Source organism: Giraffa tippelskirchi, chromosome 14, assembly GCF_054371585.1.
Source record: "Giraffa tippelskirchi isolate mGirTip1 chromosome 14, T2T-mGirTip1v1.2.pri, whole genome shotgun sequence".
Lineage (NCBI taxonomy): Eukaryota > Metazoa > Chordata > Mammalia > Artiodactyla > Giraffidae > Giraffa > Giraffa tippelskirchi.
In genome coordinates, this window is record NC_137288.1 from 15,615,348 (window position 1) to 15,636,058 (window position 20,711).

Here is a 20,711-nt window from a genome sequence, read left to right on the forward strand (position 1 = left end):
AATATTATCAGAAAAAAGACATATAATGATACATACATAAATCCAGACAGACTGACTGACAGAGATTTTATAGTTTTCTGTTTGAGATTTAAAATATATCTTTGACCCCTTTTTTTTCTTCGCTTGAAGTTCTGATTTGCCCAAGGCTGAGGTCTCAGGCAAAGCTGGCTGTGTATTGCAGACATGGAAAGGGTTAACTTCAAGCTTTTTCCTGGGCAGGTCTTTTTACAAGCTAGTTGTTTTTCATTGCATATGCAAAAAGAATTGGTTTTGCAGTTTCCAAAAAGAAAAATTTCTCTCACTCTGTTCAATCAGCAATCACGCACTCAGTCATTCAGAGGCTATCACAATGCTTCCCTTCCCCTGAGTCCCCAGGTCTCCCTATCTGATGCTCCCTTCCTGGGAGCCCAAGGAGGTGATCAGTCTCCTCTTCTACCCTTTGGGGTAGGTTCCTGCCTGGGGACCGGCCCCGGGGCCTTACCTTATCCTGTGGCCATTCCTGGTGAGTTGGTCCATCCCTCCAATGAGTACGGTTTGGGCTCGGCCATCTGGAGAGTCGGAAAGCCGGTCCAAAAGAGAACCTGGAATACCGTCAGGTGGCATGCCTCCTCGTTCGTCTCAGGGTTCCTTCACTCCAGCCCGGCAGAGCCACCAGTCTGGCGCCTCAAGGGGCTGGTGTGGTTGGACTTTCGCTGGGGCCTCCAGAAATGTTGCAGAAACCAGTACTCGAGAAACCAAGCACCACACTTGGAGAGTTCGAGAACTGAGGTTTATTATGCCAGCCGGCCCAGAGGAGTTAACACTCCAAGCTCTGAGCCCCGAACAAAGGGGTTACAGAGTTTTAATAGACAGACTGTAGTGGGCAACACTAGCTGTTAATAGGCTGGTTTAAACTAAGGGGTTTCGCACGTGTAGGAACAGTGGTCAAGATGGGGAGGGGTATGCCTGACCTGGATAGGCATGATTAAGCAGATTTTCAGGGGCTGGGTGATTGCAAAGAGCAGGACAATGGTGAGTGAGATAAACTCCAGTACCTAGTATTGCAAGTCCCCACTTTCTAAGACTACATGATCCAGACTTTGCAAGGGGCAAGGTGAGTTACCGAGGCAGAAGGAGGTAAAATTTTAACTTCAGGAGAAGAAGGGGATGACAGAGGGTAAGATGGTTGGATGGCATTAGGAACTCGATGGACATGAGTTTGAGCAAGCTCCAGGAGTTGGTGACAGACAGGGAAGCCTAGCGTGCTGCAGTCCATAGCGTTGCAGAGAATCAGACACATCTGAGTGACTGAACTGAACTGGACAGCAAAGAGATCAAACCACTCAATCCTAAAGGAAATCAACCCTGAATATTTATTGGAAGGACTGATGCTGAAGCTGAAGGTCCAATACTTTGGCACCAGATTTGAAGAGCTGACTCATTGAAAAAGACCCTGATGCTGGAGAAGATTAAGGTAGGAAGAGAAGGGTGCAAGATGGTTGGATGACATCACCAACTCAATGGACATGAGTTTGTGCAAACTCTTGGATTTAGTGAAGGACAGGGAAGCCTGGTGTGCTGCAGTCCATTGGGTTGCAAAGAATAGGGGCAACTTAGCAACTGAACAACAATAAAAATGAAATTACCCAAAAAAGAAAAAAATTGGGGCATGAAGATATGCCATTTACTGTAACAGCAACTTTTAAGCTGTGTTTGTGGCTCAGTCGTGTCTGATTCTTTGTGACCCCATTGGTTGTAAACTGCCAGGCTCCTGTGTCCATGGAATTTCTCAGGCAAGAATACTGGAGTGAGTATACATTCCCTTCTCCAGGGGATCTTCCCAACCTGGGGATCGAACCCAGGTCTCCTGCTTTGCAGGCAGATTCTTTGCCATCTGAACCACCAGGGAAGCACTTAAAAGGTGTGCTGATGGACATTTAATGTTCACATGGCCTGCAGGGCTGTAAGTAAAACTCACTTGCCCTCAAGAAATGTCATAGGCATGGTCATCAATTTTAAAAAAATCCAATACACAGCAGAAGTTCAAGGAGCCAATTTCAAGTGACATGTTTCACTCACACTCTTTTAAAAAAAATCACTTGAAAAGAAAGATGTCAGCACTGTTAAATATTAGAGAAATGCAAACCAAAAGTACACCGAGGTATCACCATAGAGTCGTCAGAATGGCCATTGGCAGAAACCCTACAAAGGATAAGTGCTGGAGACAGTATGGAGAAAAAGGAACCCTCACACACTGATGCTGGCAATGCAAATTGCGAATAGCCACTCTGGAGGACAGAGTGGAGCTTTCTTAAACAATGAAAAGGCCAGTGAAATTAGAATACTCCCTAACACCACACACAAAATTAAACTTCCAACAGTTTAAAGATCTAAACCTGAGGATGGGTACTATAAAACTTCTGAGGAAAATATAGAGAGAACACTCTTTGATGTAAATCACAGCAAGTTCTTTTGGGATCTACTTCTTACAATAACCAAAAACAAAGCAAGAATAAACAAATTGTACCTAATTAATCTTAACAGCATTTGAACAGCAAAGGAAATCCTAAAATAAATCCATTTCTTCTTCTCCAGAAAATAATTTAGGATGCATTGTTAATGTAACCACAAACTGAGTCAAATATTACAGTAATGCTTTCCTATTATCCAGACAAAACATATCTTAGAGATGTTCTCTTAGGAAACATATACATATATATCTGTAACAGATATTCAATCATGAAAGAGTCCCCCACTTGATTTTTTCCTAAACCCCACCTTTACAGATTAGAGTCTTGGTGACTAGTGACTATTTAATAAATACATTTAAGAAATTGTTGGCAGAGATGGCTCTTTTAAACAATAACTTGTAGTTATATCTCAGAACATAATTTACCTACAAAAAACACTCTAAGTATCGGGAAAGATGGCTTCTGTTTCCGTCGGCTTCAGGGATGACTGCAGTGGGGTGAAGTCTCCCCTCATGCATCACCCTGGCAGGCTTAACCCTTGGTCCCTCACTGGAGCTCAGCTTCAGGGCTGGCCCAAGGCGTCTCGAGCCTCCTCTGTCGAGGGGGATTCAGACTTGTGCTTCCCTAAGAGCCCACAAAACGTGGAGCTAGGAGAGCTCGCTGCAGCCCCCAGGCACCGCGTGGTCTCATGAGGAGCTACTATGGGAACAGAGGCTGTTCAGGCCTACACTCCACATCAGTTCTATTTACCAACCCTGATTTGTTTCCTGAACTGCCTTTCTTTTTTTCTTCTTTTAGAAAGCTATTTTTCTGGTTTTATTCATATTTACTTACTTATTGGTGTCACCATATGGTTTTCGGGATCTTAGTTCCCTGACCACACTGGTGCCCCCTGCAGGGGAAGCAGGGGAAAAACCACAAGGGAATTCCCTGGAACTGCTGTTCTTGGGGTGGTTCTGTGTCTGTCTTTCACCCTTCAATTTTATATAATAACCATTAGAATCAGTTTGTAGTTGAAGACAAAAGGATGATTTTTCACTGGGAATTAGCCAGTTATTTCGCAAATCCCTTGGGAATTTAAACATTGGTGTGTATTCCTATTTGCAAACAGTTATTATACAAGACTAAATGCCACGTTATGTGGTTAGACAATGTTGTCAGGCAGAATGTACTTGTATACGACAACCTGCACCTGGATGGACCCAGAAATCCCAGGCCCGACCTTGTCCCAGGCCCTGCACCCACCGAGGCTGGGGGCATGTGGAGAGAAAGGTTTGCCCTGCGCATCCTGTTCTAGGACCGCCGGTTCAGGATCCAGGCGGCTGCCCGTCAGTCAGCCAGCACACCCAATGGAAATTTACATCCAGTGGAAAGGACAGACAGAGAAACAGAAAATGACAATGTGGTGTGGCACGTGCTACGAGAGGAGACATTCAGGGGAACAACTCAGACAACAGGAGGGCCAAGGGGGTGTGCAGGGCCGGCCAGACCGGGGTGGAGCTGTAGAGGCTCCAGGAGGTGGACACAAAGGTTTCCTTGAATAGCTACAGGGGTCGGTGTGACCAGGAAACGACCAGCAGGGGACGCTGCGGGGCTGACCAGGCACCAGGAAGAGATGCCGGCTGCCCCGGCTCCAGACAATCAGACAGCACTGTGGGTCACCCAGGCCTGCTCTGGCCTTCTGTTTCCTCGGACACAGGCCACCGAGACAACTCTGGGCAAAACTGTGTCCTCACCCACCTCTACCCAACTCCCTCCTCACTCACCTCAGGTCTTGCTGAACCCAGAGCACCAGGGATGCTCACCATCCTCCCAGTTGAAGTCCACCAGCCAGCCCTCTGAGGTCCTGCCAGCACACTCACATGAGTGGTCACGAGATGCAGCTGGAGTCCAAATCGCCCAGTCCACTCATTTCACCTTGAGTTACTAGGAAACAGCTCTTTACCCATGAATCATACTTTGCACTTGTGCTTTCATGCATTTCTGGTCCTTTACAAAACACATTTTTCTTAGGGACTTTTACACCAAAGTGTCTTTTGCAAAGCAAACGTTCAGTTATAACATTTATTTCAGTACAGTTTCATTTTATGTGCATAGATGTATAGTTAAAGAGGGCCATGTATAAAACGAGCTGCTTAGTTTGCCATTTCTTTGAAGTCTGAGGCACCTGAGGGTGAGCTCACCTGGTGTTTAGGATTGTTTTCTTGGAGTACTGTCTTCCCACCTTCATCTCCAGACACAAGGGAGATGACAAAACAGGTCTGCATGCTGCAAAATGTCTTCAGGAATCTTCAAACCCAGCTTCTTACAGGAGTTCAAGGTTAGGGACCAGGACACTGAAAGGGTGTGTGTGGGAGGGAACAGCAAGTCACCAAAACCAAGTGTCTGTGACCAGCCCACCTTCTGTCAGGAGCACCACCTGGAGCTGGTCTCTACATGGGCTAGCCCTTGTGCTAAGACAGTGGGGGGAGCAGCTGACCCAAGAAACCACCAACTAAGTGCCTGTGGGACCAACTCTCAGCCCCGAGCTAAGGTTAAACCATAACTACATTTACTTGCATATTTACTGTGACAGGCAATGTGCTCAGTACTCTGGGTGACTGTATTCTCCCCTCTTCTATCTATTTTCTATCAACCCACTTTATGAAGGTACGATTGACATACAGAAAGCTGAGTTTGGAGACAGGTTACATCAATGAAGCCATGACCACAGTCTACACCATAAAAATTTATTTAAAATTACCAGCATCATCATCATTTATGTGTACAGTAAGAATACTTAAGATAGGATCCATCCCATCAGTAAATTTTAAGTACACAGTACAGTATTGTTAAGTACAGGAACCATATTTAACAGCCAATCTCCAGAACTTATTCATCTGGCATCACTGAAATTTGTGCTGTTGGACTAGCACCTCCCAACTTCTCAGGGACTCAGGAGGGGAGAAGTATTGCCTTGGGCCTTTATAGCTGGAATTGTAGCAGCAGAGACTTGGAGTCTTCCTGCTCTGTCCAGACCTACTTGAGGTCAGTAAATGCTCTGCTCCTGGCCCCAGCCCCTTGCTCACTCACTCTGGTATAGAGCCCCAAGTTTGGACCCCGTGCCCACCCATGCACGAGCAACAGAAGCCCTTGCTCCCTGGACCTCTCTGCTCCTCTTTCCTGGGCTTCTCTCCCCTCTAACACACCCCTCCTTGCTTCCCACCGGAGAAGGAGCTGGTGGAGAAAAGTGAAGCCAACAGGCTACAACAACGGCTCACATGTAGGTGTTTCCTGGCGTGAGGGGCTGCTCTGTGTACCCTGTAGGGTCACACGTTAATCTTCATGACAACCTTGTGAGGGGAGTTCTCATCATCATGTCCACTTCACGGATGAGGGCCTGAGGCAGGGCAGTGTGGGAACGTACCCCCCTCGCACGCGATGAGACCCGGACGTCCTTAACCTGTGGCTCACCTGGCTCCAGCCACTGCCTCCTCGGCTTCTTGGAGACTCTGCTAGGTCCTTTCCACAAATCCCCTCAAGACTTACAGGCTCTTAACTAATCTATGTGGGCAAGTTACTTCAAGTTTGTCTGAAAAACAACCCCAGGCAGGTTTCTACCCAGCTATGAGCACACGGAAAACTGAAGACAGATGGGAGAGCCAGGTCCCAGCAGACAGGAAGCAGCTGCTTCGCTGGAAAAGCAGAGGCAGAGTTTGGGACAGGACAAGAGGAAGTGGGCCCGGGAAGGAGGGGCGGCTACACCCCTCACAGCCCCATCCTCCACTCGAGCACAAGTCCAGAGCAGTGTGCTGGCTCCGCAGTCAACTCGCTGAAGGAGACGTGCCCTGTGGGCCAAGGCCAAGTGCCACCCAACATCCACAGAAGTGAAGAAAAATATAAAACAAAGAGCTGTGCTCTGAGTTTTTGAGATTGAACTGTGAGGGGCAACACCAGCATCACCCCTCTCTAGCACATGTTTGTGCCCAGAATAGCATTCTCCAAGGGCAATTGTGGATATTTGTGGAACATTGCTGTTGTTGTTGTTCAGTTGTTCAGTCATGTCTGACTCTTTGTGACCCCATAGACTGCAGCACGCCAGGCCTCCCTGTCTTTACCACCTCCTGGAATTTGTCCAAGTTCATGTTCATTACATCCATGATCCTGTCCAGCCATCTCATCCTCTGCTGTCCTCTTCTCCTGCCCTCAATCTTTCCCAGCATCAGTGACTTCTCTAGTGAGTCGACTGTTCACATCAGAGGACCAAAATCCTGGAGCTTCATCTTCAGCATCAGTCCTTCCAGTGAATATTCAGTGCTGATCTCCCTTAAGATTGACTTGTTTGCTCTTCTTGCTAATCCAGGGGACTTTCAGCAGTCTTCTTGAGCCTTCTTCAAACCATGGTTCAAAGGCATCAATTCTTTGGTGTTCTTCCTTCTTTACGGCCCAGCTCTCACACCCATACATGACCACTGGGAAGACCATAGCCTTGACTATATGAACATTTGGTGGCAGAGTAACATCTCTGCTTTTCAACACATGTCTAGGTTTGTCATTGCTTTCCTGCCAAGAAGCGATCGTCTTCTGATTTCATGGCTGCAGTCACCCTCCGCAGTGATTTGAGGAAGCTGAGAACCACAGAACTCAAGTCTCCCAGAAAGGAGCGTGCCGGGTCTACATGTTGTCAGTTGTTTCAGAAGGTCAGCCCTGCTGGCCAGGCCCCAACTTCACACAGGGGGTCAACAGTCGGGCAGGATCCTTTTACAAATCTGCCCCACTAAGCTTCCACTCTAACAAGGTCTTGATTACAGAAATGTATACTCATGCAGATGTTTTCACAATGCAGAAAATAGTGGAGAGGAAGTCAAAATTCCCTGTGATTCCATCCCAAGAGATAGTCGCCACTAACCTACAGATCCACGTCCTCTCCGCCTCAGGCTGACTGACCCCTCTGACCTGGACTTTAGTCTGGGATGGACATCACATCCCACGCTACCCCTAGATGTCCAGTGCAGAGCTGGCAACACGCTGAGGGTCGAAGTGGGGGTGTCTGGCTGGGAGAGCCTTCTGAAGGGGTATACTCTGAAGGGCCTGGGCTGTAGACTTGGTGTGAGTTTGTGTCTTCATCAGACCTCTGTTAATCAACCAACCCCAGAGCCATGTGACTAAAGGGTGCTCCACAGAGCAGCCACGACCTCACTACTAACTGGCCCAGTCTGCCTCTTTCTACCCCAAATTCCACATTGTGTATTACCAGTGAGACCAAGACCAAGCCTGCTAGCACCAAGCCCAGCAGCACCCCCTGACTTTTCAGACCCTGCTCCATAGCAGAGGGGAGGGCAGGGAATCGGGGGGCTAACCAGGCCCTCAATTTCCAACTCCCGAGGCCAGGCCATCAGGTCACTCACAAACACTGGACAACAAAATGTCCTTAAGTCTCACCAAGCTAGAGGAGAGGCTCGTCCCTGACTCGTGGGCAGGGAGAGGGATGGGCTGTCCTCCTTCTCTGCAGGCCGGCATTACCACATGCCTAGGCTTCTCCCCCTTGGTGTTGCTGACATTATGGACTGAACTGCTCTGTGTGGGGCTGTCCTGGGCACTGAGTGTCCCGGCAGAGGAAGGGCCACATAGTTCTGCTCTGGAACCTTGCCCTTGCCCCCATGCTCTGGTCAGCCCAGGGTGCCCGCAGGCAGGACTCACCAGGCACTCTGGCATCAGGGGTGGGACTGGAGTCTCTTCTCCACCGAAGTTGGCATTCAAATATCCTAACTGCTGATTCAGTAACTCATGTGAGGTTGACATTTCTCCTCTCTGTTATCAGGGTCTTAAAAACAATTTATTTCTGTGTTTTCATTATTAAATCCCTTTTCATTCTGATGAAACGTCTTTGGTCTTCAAATACCCAGAATTTTTTTTTAAGTTATCCTTTTTTTCCATTTATTTATTTGGCTGCACCGGTTCTTAGATGCAGCATGCAGGACCTTTAGTTGCAGGATATGATCTCTGGGTGGCAGCCTGTGGGATTTAGTTCCCTGACTAGGGATTGAACCGGGGCCCCCTGCATTGGGAGTGTGGAGTCTTAGCCACAGGACCACCAGGGAAGTCCCTAGAGGTTAAGATTTTAAGACTACTGCTACTTCCATTTTGGATATTGACGACCGTGAGGGCATACCCAGGACTTTGGGGAAACATATTTCCCTGGGTCTGTGACATGTTTCCTTTGATACTGGGGGGATGGGGTACCAGTTTCAGATGGATTATTTGAAGCCATAGACATGAGGAGGACTGCACCCCACACCTGTCCATTTTCCTTCTCGGTCTCTGTAACTAGTCTGTAGCCGTGTACACATGAGGAGTGTGCACCTCTGCAGCTGGGCCTTCCATGCAGACGCACCTCTGCTGGGCAGTGCACACTCCCAACACCCTCTCCATCTGACCCAGCTGTGGCCTAGGGAAGATGCAGCCACTCTGACTGGCAGACATCTTTTAAAGACTTCAAAGTGGGGCCACGTGGTGCCCTTTTGCTGCCAGGATACGGCCATGAAGTGGGTGGGGGAGGAGCCGCGGTGCCCACCTCACAAATAGAAAAGGCCGAGGCTCGGCTGAGAGGACAGTCCAAGCCCTCCTAGACCCAGGCCCCTCATAGGTGTCTGCAGGATGCAGGACTGAAGTAAAAGGCCCCCCCACGCTCCCAGCCCTCTGCTGAGGGCCTCCTCATTTAACTGCACTCATAGCTCTGGACACCTCGCTGAGGCAGCCAGCTCAGTGATAACTAACAGAACTGCATCTTATGTTGGGCTTCTGGGGCAAGCGTGATCCTGCTAGCCACAGACAACCTCCCAGTGAGGCCTCCCAAGGCTCTGTGACCCCACGGTGCCAGTCAGGTTAGGACGCACCGGGAGCTTTTCAATCAAGCTTTTGGACTTTGAAGAGATTTTTCCATTGGAAGACTCTGCTAGGCAAGTTGGTTGTCTACACTGAACCTACCCACAGGCTTCAAGCCCTCAAGGACCTTGTTCAAGTCTCAGCTGGACGCTCAGGCTCCACACGCAACCAGCCAGCATTCCCAGCCTTTGCTCCTGCTGATCGCACCAACCGATGAGAGACCAGCAACAGAGGAGAGGACAGATGGGTAGGAAAGGCCGCAGCGAGCCTGGGGGTCACTGACAGCGCTGAGCAGACACGAGGCGGGGCTCTGACCACGGGCCACCCACGTGGCAGAGGTGACCGCTGCTCCACCAAGTCCTGTGGCCTCAGCCTCCTCTCTCTGCGCAGGGAGCTGCTCATCTGCCCTCAGCCTCTTTCCCTCCTTCCTAGAACATCTGGGCAGGAGCCCTCGCCCCCCCCCCACGACCCCCGCCCCGTGAGCACGCCCAGAGCCCTCCTACCCCCGGGGGACAAGCCGCAGAAGCAACCTGCGACTGGGGCCGAAAACCTGCATTCAGCTTAGGAAGTTTCCCTTTGAGAGAAAGTCAGCACTTCTGTACACAGTTTGCTCTGCTACTTGCCCAGTGTGTTTCTGTGACATTTTTTGGTTCCCCCTGGAATGTCGTGTAGATGACAGGTCGATCCCAGTCCTTTCCAGCTGTCAGAACAGCGCTCACGCTCAGTGTGCTATCTGCAATAGTCTCCTCTTGACTCTGCGGAAATCTCTCAGCATTTCTTCTGTCTGCCTGCTTACTTCACTTGTTCTGGAACTCAAGTTCTGGCCAGTCTGCTGTTTCTCTTAAGAGCAGGGACTGTAAATCGCTGCTTCTCTGATCATAGTCCCTGGCATGCAACAACATATTTATTAAAAGGAAATAAAAATTAAATTTTAAGCACTGCAATTTTGCAATCTGTATTGAAGAGGTTAGAGATATGTGTGTTTTATGGCCTAGTATTTTCATTTTTAGGAGTTGATTCTAATGAAATCAGAAATAAGTAAATTCAAGAAACACAGGATTATATAAAATCTAAACATTGGAAACTTTCTAAATATCCAACAATGGAATGATTAAAATTATACCTGTATTCGAATATTAAAAACAATATTTTCTGAGAACATTTAATGAAAATGCTTTTCATATAACATGAGGTAAAAAAAAAAGATCAAAATTTTGTAAGATATATCAATATATATGCAGAAAAAGAAATAAAGATAAAATATACCAAAAGGTAATAGAATTGATTGCTAAGTACTATGACTATGAGTGATTTTAACTTTTTCTATTTTGTGTTTGAATTCTCCAGATTTATTTTACAATGAACTTATGGGCTTCCTTGATGGCTCTGCGGGTAAAGAAAGAAAGTGAAGTTGCTCAGTGGTGTCCAACTCTTTGCAACCCCATAAACTGTAGCCTACCAGGCTCCTCCATCCATGGTATTTTCCAGGCGAGAGTACTGGAGTAGGTTGCCATTTCCTTCTCCAGGGGATCTTCCCGACCCAGGGTTCGAACCCGGGTCTCCTGCATTGCAGGCAGACGCTTTACCATCTGAGCTACCAGGGAAGACCCAGTGGGTAAAGAATCCACCTGCAATGCAGGAGACAATGGAGACATAGTTAGATCCCTGGAGTGGGCAGATCCTCTGGAGGAGCGCATGGCAACCCACTCCAGTCTTCTTGCCTGGAGAATCTCACTGATAGAGAAGCCTGGTGGGCTACAGTCCATAGGGTTGCAAAGAGTCGGACATGACTGAAGCAGCTTAGCACAGCACAGTGCATTTTAACAAAGGTACATTAGTTAATTTCACATTCTATTTCCTGTCATTTTATTTTGTGAATGCTGATCAATACAGTATTCATATATATTAGATCTTCATGTTGGCATACCACCATTTTCATTCTAAAGGCTCATTGTGTGTGTGTGTCCCAAAAAATAGAGCCTTTTACTTAAATATCATGTAAGAGATTCCAAAGTCTGGTGAAAAGAGTTTATAACAACTCCATAAACTTAACAGGAGTAAGGAATAACATTATCCTTAAAAAAAAATTTTGTCCATGTGATTTTTTTTTTTTAAATCCTCTCATCTGTGGTATCTCATTTCCATTAAATAGGGTAATGCCTTTGTCCCTAAAGCCACATAATCTTAAATTAAGAACCCCATTTTCTCTCTTTCACTGATATTTTAAATTTCATCCTTTCTATGTCACTTTGTTGTAGTTGTATCTCCTTTACCATTTTTGACTGGGTATTACTTAGTGAACAAATCTGAAAGTCTTAAAATAGGTGTGTTTTATCTCATTCACATCTATAGGCATGCAGATATATATACTCTCAGTTCCTATTTATTTTATGTTGTGTTTTCTGTCTGTGGAACTGCTTTCTGGCTGCAGGGGCTCTGCACTGCAGTCTGCAGCTCCTCCTGCTGCACAAGCACCTTTAGTTGCTCGGCAGCATGTGGGACCTCGGCTGCCTGGCCAAGGATAGAAACCTCGTCCCCTGCATTGGAAGGTAAATTCTTAACCACTGGGCCACCAGGCAAGTCCCTACCTAAAGAATTTAATAAGTATTTCACAATATGTTTGCATTAGTTTTGCACTCTATATATACATAGAATGTTCTGAAAATTTGGAGAGGTTGTATTTTTGTTCTAATTCTGGTTTTGATTACACTTAAAACCATAAATTTAACTAATACACCCCTCTGTATGTATAATTAGCACGTTTGTATTTCTTCCTTTTTCTTCTATGAATTCAGCTAAGAAAAAGTGATATAATCTACTAAATTGGATTGTAAATTTGTGTAGCACGTTTCACAGCACTCTTGAAGCACCTACTTGTCCTGTGTTCTTGGCTTCATCAGAGATTCCTCAAGAGCGAGGATTTCGGTTTCCGCAGCCCCGCTTCCAGAGCGCTCCAGATAGGAAGCACCCACGACAGTGCTCACAACTGACGACGTCTTTCTTCTAACAGTTTCTTGCTTCTACCAGCCCTGGCAGAAGGCTTCCTTCTCATCAGACAGGCCTATAGGTGCTTCTGACACTTCCGAACCCTTTTCGTTTGGCCTGTGCTAGACTGCGCCTTAGGATTTTGCCTCCCTGCACAACTCTGCCCAAACCATCTACCACCTGGCAGCTCTAACGGACAGGTGGACCCAAGGAGGTCAAGCCTCCGTGAGTCCGGTATCACCCAAGACAACGTTAAAAATCAGCCAGAACAGACCCCTTTCCTGAACGACGGGAGGATGCTAACAAAATCTTGGCGGAAGCGAGCAAGGGAGAAAAAGCGTGGGCGCCGAGGTGGGAATAGGGCGCCCCGGGCGGGTCAACCGGGCTTCTCTCCCCGGTTCTTGATTTTGCCGACGGGAGTGAGCACCCACCCGGGAGCGGCGTCCTCGGGGGCGGGCCCGTGGGCGGGGCTCGGGGCGGGGACTGGCGGCGGCTTCTCGGGGGGTGGGCCGACGAGCCCTGGGTGGGGCGTCGGGTAAGTCCTCCGGACGGGGGGCGTGTCCTCCAGACTCGGAGGGTGGGTCCTCAGGGCGCGAGGCTGGGCCTTGAGGCTCGTGGGTCTGGTCCTCGGGATGTGAGCCGGGTTTTCTCGGCGCCGGGCCGGTCCTCGGGGAACCGGATTGGCGGCGGGTCTACGGGGCGCCAAGCGGGACTTGGGCCCTTGGGGCTCGTGGGGCGGGTCCTCCGGGCTCCGGGCGGGTCCTCGGGGGACGGGTGCTCTGGGCCCGGGGCGGGGACTAGCGGCGGGTATTCTGGGTGCTGGGCAGGGATTGGTGGCGGATCCTCCGCGCTCGGGGCGGGACGTGGGTTCCAGGGTATCGGGGGGCGGGTCCTCGGGGCGGCGCGCGCCGCCGTACCCTGCTCCTCCCGCGCGCGGCCCCTGGAGTGCCCGAGGCGCGCGGCCAGCCCTGCTCGGGCCGCTGCACTCGAGCTGCCCCGCGGCCGAGCGAGCGCGGGCCGGGGCCGGGGCCGGGGCCGCGGCGGCGGGTGGCGCACCCAGGGTCCTTCTGCAGTCCGCGTAGCGAAGAGCGAGGGCGAAGCCGAGGCTAAGCGGGGCCGGAACCATGAACCGGAGTTTCCACAAGTCTCAGACCCTGCGCTTCTACGACTGCAGCGCGGTGGAAGTCAAGAGCAAGGTGAGCCGGGGGCCGGCAGTCTGCGCACAACTCCCCCCCCCCCGCCCCACGAATGAATGGGCACCCCGAAGGGGACTGGGCGGTGCTAGAGGGGCCGGCGCCGGCCACAACTTCGGAGCGCGGCGCGCGTCCGTGAGATGCGCCGGGGTCCCGCAGTCCTTCCCGCCCCTGCGCGCGCACAAAGCCCGGCAGCCCGGTAAGGTTCGGCTCGAGCCCCGGCGCTCGGAGGGCCGCTCGGCCGCCGGACCCTTCGCGAGAGTGGCTCTTTTGTTCCGCAAGCCGGCGGCGATCCGGCGCACCGCGCGGTGGAGGGGCGATGTTTCCGGGGCGACCCGAGGGCTGATCGGATTCGGGGCCCTGGAGGGGCCTTGGGGGCCCGGGCTGGGGGAGGGCCCTGGCTGCGCCGCCTCCTTCGCAGCGGAGGAGCCTCGGAACCGGTGAGGGGGAGACAGGCAGCGGGTCCTCGATCCCCAGACCGGACCCCCGATCCCCAACACGGCCCTGCGTACCAGCCCCTCAGCCTCCCGACGCGCCCCAGGCCCAGATTCCCCGGGCGCGCCGGACCAGCGGCCCCTCCCGCTGCCCGCGCCCCGGCCCAAGCGTGCCCGAACTTGCGGGTGGCTGTGCGCGTTTGGATAATTGGCTGATAGGATCTGGCGCTTCTGCCCGTTGAGGGGGCGGCACCTTCGCGGCAGAAGCTTTTGTCTTCGAGGGTCTCAGGGGTGGACCTCGCCGCAGAGGAAGAGCAGCAGTTGTTCAGGGTCCTGGAGGAGGGGGCCTCGGGCTTACTGCTGCCTGGGGTGCGGCTTTTGCCCTTTCTCTGTGCTCCCCCCGCCCGGCTTGGTCAGGCAAGGAGGAGGACCTGAGTGGTGGCAGAGGGGCCAGACCCGAGGGTGGGCTCTGACCTCCAACACTGCACACTGGTCGCCGGCGTGTGTGCCCTGGTCCGCTCTCTGGGAAGACTAACCCGGTGGCCCCTGCCTGGGCTGCCTGTACCGATCAAGGTGGGGTCCTTTGGCGTAGGATTTCCAGGGCTTCCTCCGAGGATGGGGGTTCACTGCGGGAACCCCACAGAATGAGTTGCGGGATTTCATCACATCTTGTTGGGCAGTCTATTTATGAACCCTCATATCTAATTACCTCCAATGCTAATTCTGTGACCCTGGCCCAGCACTCATCTCTTTTTAGCGGCAGAACGCCCCACACCCCCAAATCAAAAGTGGCCGCTGTGAGTTGTGTGGGGGGAGGAACCGACAGGCCTGAGTGGGAGCACCAAATAACTGACGTTTCTTCAACTCAGTGGGAATGTGGCGTCTTAGAACTCATTGTCCCCTGACAATAGCCACTGAGCATGTGTGGTGTTTCGCTGTAACTATTTATTTTGAGATCATCATAGATTAACAGGCAGTTGTGAGAAAGAACACAGAGACTTCCCCACAGGTACCATCTTGTATCACAGCGTCACATCCAGGGCCTTGCGGTGTTTTCAGGTCACCATTTGTCACGTGTGCATCCCTGAGGCCCAGCGGTCTCCACGAGGACCACTTCCATCACGAGGGGACCTCCTGGCGGCCTTTGACCCTGGTGGTTGTTTGGTTCTAAGTGATGAACAGCACAGGCTGTTCGCGAATCTCACTGGCCGAGTTCCCTGGGCTCCGCAGCCACGGTGGCTGGCAGCTGCCTGACCAGATGCAACTCGGGAGGGCTAGCCCCGGAAGAAATGCCCTCACCAGCCTTTATCCTGCAGTCCTGCACTCTGGACAGCGCGAACCCCTGAGGCCTGAAGAGTAAGAGTCTGCCTTTGCCTCTTCCGGGGGACTGGGGGCCAGGGGTGTTCTGGTAGCCCAGTGGGTTACCTCAGGCTGCCCCTCCTCTTTGACTCCCAGTGAAGAAGGAGGGCTGCCCCATGGCCCGAGCCTGGGTGCAAGTTCAGATGCAGTGACTCTCCGCCAGGGGTGAGTGGCAGAGGGGGAAAGTTTTGGTTGAATTTGGGAACAGTCCTGGAGGGCCGCACCAGGCTGGGCCCTGCTGGGCTGGCTGGTTATACACACACCACCACCACCCCAGGCCCTTTTGGATAAGGTGGCTTGCCTTACTGTTTGTGCAGTGGGGCCACGTGGCTCCCCCTTCTGTACCACTTTCTCACCCATCCACGGGGTCCATCTCTGCAGGGAGCCTTATTCCAGCTGCTCTTGTCAAAATATGGGAGGCAAACCATTATGACGGTGATGTCTTTATCCAATCTAAATGGTTCACCATAACACCTGGGTTTGAATGTGGAGAAAATAGTGCCAAAATCCAGCCAGTTCTATCACCCAATCTTGTGAGCTTTCAGGCAAGTCATTTAACTTTTCTGAGCCTTAGTTATTTCATCTGTACAATGGTCATTGAACCTATTCTGGTAGCCCGACAGGATCAAATGAGGCAATGAATGGGAAAGCACCTCTAAAGTGCAGAGCACCCACAGTTGTAAGAGCTAAGCACTGCAGATCAGGATTCGGTGGCATTTCAGGATATCGGGTCTGAAAATTGCCTCTGATCCTCTCAGAATTGTGGGTGTTAACCCTCTGCCACAGCTGGTCATTTCCCAAAGCCTTGAGACAGAGAAACTGTCTGGACCTGGTGGCTGTCCCCAGTCAGGTAGCCCCTAACTCTACCCAGCATTTCTGTCAAATACCTGTGATTTTCCTGTTCCTCTCCCAGCCAGCTGCATGCCCTTCTGACTCCCAGTTCTGGTAACGGGGCTGCCATTTCACACTCAATCTGGCTTTTTCCTCTCTTCCCAGAAGACCTGCAGTGGGAAGGGGCTATGCAGATGTCTGGGGAGAATGTCTCAGGCCGAGGGGAGCAGTCTTGGCCCTTCAGTGGGACAGCAGGAAGTCCAGTGCTGGGGAGGAGTCTACAGGGGCCAAGTAGTTGGAGCTGACTGGCTGTGTGAGGGGAAGACAGAAGGCCACAAGGGGCCACCATGAACTCTGTAGTGGATTTCACCATGTGACTGTCTCATCAGCCCCAGCAGCATCTGCATACGCCTGAAAAGTCTAAAGGAACACAGCTTCCCCGTCTCCACTCTGTGCTCTGCACTGTGTCCCCCACCCCCCTACCTGGAGACCCCTGCCTTCAGTGAGGTCCATGGTGTCCCAGCGTCCTTAGCAGGCAGGTCTCTTCCGTCTTCTCTTTGGCCTCTGGGGCCCTGGTTACGTGGCTTCCCGCACCTGAAGTGTTTTCTCGAAGAATCGGCACTATCCTGACATTCCTCCTGCCAAGCCGTCTGAGTCTTTGCAGGCCGATTGTTCTCCATCCCGCTCCCCTCCCCCACATTTCTCTCATTTTGCGGACTTGGTCCTGGTGACGGGGGCCCAGGGCTATGTGACATGCCCGCGGCCTGTTGTGTCTATGTGTGGGGGTAGAATTGGCTGCTTGGTTTAGATACTGAAAAGTGAAAGTCGCTCAGTCGTGTCTGACTCTTTGCGACACCATGGACTATACAGTCCATGGAATTCTCCAGGCCAGAATACTGGAGTGGGTAGCCTTTCCCTTCTCCAGGGGATCTTCCCAACCCAGGGATCGAACCCAGATCTCCTGCATTGCAGGCAGATTCTTTACCAGCTGAGCCACAAGGGAAGCCCAAGAATACTGGAGTGGGTAGCCTCTCCCTTTTCCAGCATATCTTCCCAACCCAGGAATTGAACCGGGGTCTCCTGCATTGCAGGCAGATTCTTTAACCAACCAAGCTATCAGGGAAGCCCTACTGCTGGAGGCTTTTCTGGATTCTAAAATACACTATCATTGTAGAAAATGTAGGAACCACAACAGGCATAAAGCGGAGGTAATTCTCTCATTCCAAGCGTGGTTGCATGTCCTTCTGACCCTTTATGTGCACCTGTACATGCAGATGTCTTCGTTTGACAGAATCAGGATCATATTTTATAGGTATATTTTTCTGTAGCCTTCAACTTTCCACTTTCAACTTAACAGTGAAGTGTTGTGTTTTCTTATGTCATTAATATTTTCAGAAGACGTATTTTTGAAATGACTACATAGTATTCCATCTTATATGTGAACCATAATTAACCTAACCAATATCCTATTTGGGTTATTTTCCATTTTTTTAGAGTAAACAATGCTGTGAATAACAACTTTGCATTTAAACCTTTATATAAACAGTACATATAGAATATATATCATATAAAGTATATAAAGCATGTCAGGGATTAGAGAAGAAAATGACAACCCACTCCGCTATTCTTGCCTGGAAAATCCCATGGACAGAGAAGTCTGATGAGCTACAGTCCATGGGTTGCAAAGAGTCGGACACGACTGAGCACGCCAAGTATATAAAGATTTTGATTCTCTTACTTCACTGCAGGACTTTTATGATTTCTTTAGGACAGATTCTTAGAAATGAAATTACTAGGTGAAACGTATGCAAATTTTTAAGATTTTGAATACATATTGCTGAATTTTCTTCCAGAAAGTCTCTTCTATAAACATGTACACCCTGCTTCATGTCTATCCCCTCCCTCCCTCTGGTATACCCTCCGGTACTGGGTATTTTCTTATTCTTTCCAAATTAGATAAGTGAAACACTACCCCACTGTTTTAATTTGTAGTCTTGGATTATTGGTGAATAGAAAATTCTTATATGTGTTAAATATCTCTATGTCTATTTTTAGCTGCCAGACTCTTTGCTGCATTCTTTTGTAAGTGATCTTGTTTTTCACTGAGTTGTGGACCTGCTCATCCACGGGAGATTTTCCAGTCAGTGCAGATGCTACTAGCTGTCAGTGCACCCTGTGGTCCCAGATCTTGTCTCTGCCTGGCCATGCCCTTCCATCTGGGGGCTGGAGTGGGGGCCATGCCCTCCCCACACGGTGGCTGGGCACTTGCCTCCTGTGGGCCAGTTGAGAACCGTCTGACACGGTTTGACTCACCTCTGTGTGCGGCTACACCCTTTTAAGATTCTGGTTTTGTTGTATCGTGCACGTCTGTGTTTAAACAGGTTCGGTGACTTGATTTGGGAAGTTGCGTCCAGAGGAGACTGTCATCAGAGACCCAGGTGGGGAGTGTCATCTGGTGGGCATGGATAGTGGTGCTGCCCACACCCTGTGAGCAGCAGAAAGCCCCTGTGGACCTTCCTGGGGGCACCCAGTTAGCAGGCTCCAGCCCTTTCCTGGGACTCGTGACATTTCAAATAGAGGGGTCTTCCAATTTTAGGGCAGGGAAGGCATGTCAGGGATTGGGAGATGCAACCATTCAAGTTGCTTTGAGGAGTCAAAAGGTTAGGGTCAGAGTTAGGGTTAGGGCTACTGTTTGTGAATCAGCAAAAAGAGAGCAGCATCTTGCCCCCTTCCCACGGAGGGGCCTCCTGGACTTTTAGAGGCAAGCAAGGAGGGAGCCCGGAGTGACATCAGAGCATCGCTGAAATAGACCTCGGGGGCCAGGGAGCTGCAGCACGGTTAGAGTCCAGCGGGCTGCTCACCTGCTTACTGCTTCCTGCCTCCTCTCTCAGGTTTCTCTACTGTGATCCTGAGGAGCAACGAGAGGTGCTGTACCCCTTCCAAGCCCCAGTACATACCCTGCAACCCTCCTGTGAGGCCGCCCCTGAACACAGGGTCCAGGCTGGACACTGCCCTCTGTGAACAGGTTGCGTCCAGAAGTATTTCTTTATACATATATATATAGGCTTCCCAGTTGGCACTAGTGGTAAAGAACCACCTGCCAGTGCCGAATACATCAGAGGTGTGGGTTCGATCCCTGGGTTGGGAAGATCCTCTGGAGGAGGGCATGGCAACCCACTCCAGTATTCTTGCCTGGAGAATCCCATGGACAGAGGAGCCTGGCGGGCTATAGTCCATAGGGTCGCAAAGAGTTGGACACAACTGAAGCGACTTAGTGTGTGTGTGTGTGTGTGTGTGTGTGTGTGTGTGTGTGTGTGTGTGTATGTTTTTTAATTTTCCTACACCCAATGTTAGTTGCACTGTGAGAGATCTGTTAGTTGTAACATGTGGGATCTAGTTCCCTAACCAAGGATTGGAACTGTGGAACTTCCCCTCCATTGGAAGCATGGGGTCTTAGCCACTGGACCACAAGAGAAGTCCCAGAAGCATTAAAATAAGTTTAACAACATATATATATATATATACATATATATAAAGTCTACCATCCATTCATGTATTCACTTACTGAGCACGTACTGTGTGCGAGGCATGGGGTTCATGCTGGGTGGGGTACAAAGGTAACCAAGATAGGCACTGCTGCTGCTAAGTCGCTTCAGTCGTGTCCGACTCTGTGCGACCCCATAGACAGCAGCCCACCAGGCTCCCCCATCCCTGGGATTCTCCAGGCAAGAACACTGGAGTGGGTTGCCATTTCCTTCTCCAATGCATGAAAGTGAAAAGTGAAAGTGAAGTCGCTCAGTCGTGTCCGACTCTTAGCGACCCCATGGACCGCAGCCTACCAGGCTCCTCCATCCATGGGATTTTCCAAGCAAGAGTACTGGAGTGGGGTGCCATTGCCTTCTCTGAGATAGGCACTATCCCCAGCTTAAAAGCGTATGGCCCAATGAAGGTCCAGTCATGTGTAGACAGACTGGAGTGGGTGGGCGGGGGTCCTTTATCCTGATGCCCAGAGTATCACCAGAGCCACAGGGTCACAGCTGGAGGCTGAGGTCTCCAGTCCCTGCCCCCCGCCCTCCCACACAGCAGGAGCAGGCGTGGTGCTCCAGCCTCCAGGAGCTGCTCTCAGCTTCTCTGAAACCCGAGGCAGCGGCGCCTGTGCAGGCCGCTTGGAGCTGAGGCAGAGCGCCTTCTCCCCTCCTTGCTTCCAGAAGCAGCTGGGCTCCAGTCTCCAGGTTTCTCCAGTCTCCTCACCTGGGGACTCAGGTTCTCTCCCAGCCCTGCATTTCTCAGTAGTACGCTCCAAGGAAAAATACAGCATCTAAAGTGACCAGCAGGGCTTTGCATGCAGTAGGTGCCCAGTAAACGTCACTCGAGTTAAAATCGGATGAGGAACAACAGGTTTTCCAGATAGCTACCAGAGCAGGAGATAGTGAAGAACAGGGGAGCCTGGTGTGCTGCAGCCCGTGGGGCCTCAAAGGGTCAGACATGACTTAGAGACTGAACAACAACGACTAGTTCAGCAGTGGACTTTTAGGGTACTTTAGAAAGGAACTACTTTTTGAGGAAGGTGACCAAAGCTGGATTCACGAACTGAC

The 20,711-nt window shown here is 50.6% G+C and overlaps 1 protein-coding gene across 1 annotated transcript in view; it reads left to right on the forward strand.

The window, feature by feature from the left end:
* The first annotated feature begins 13,228 nt into the window (after positions 1-13,228).
* The window catches only part of PARD6G (par-6 family cell polarity regulator gamma), a 73,193-nt gene continuing 65,710 nt past the window's right edge, over positions 13,229-20,711 (forward strand). Inside the window, exon 1 of the mRNA XM_081563081.1 lies at positions 13,229-13,495. Within this exon, the coding sequence (XP_081419207.1) occupies positions 13,424-13,495 (72 nt within the window). The 5' untranslated portion in view covers positions 13,229-13,423. The remainder of the gene's footprint in view (positions 13,496-20,711) is intronic.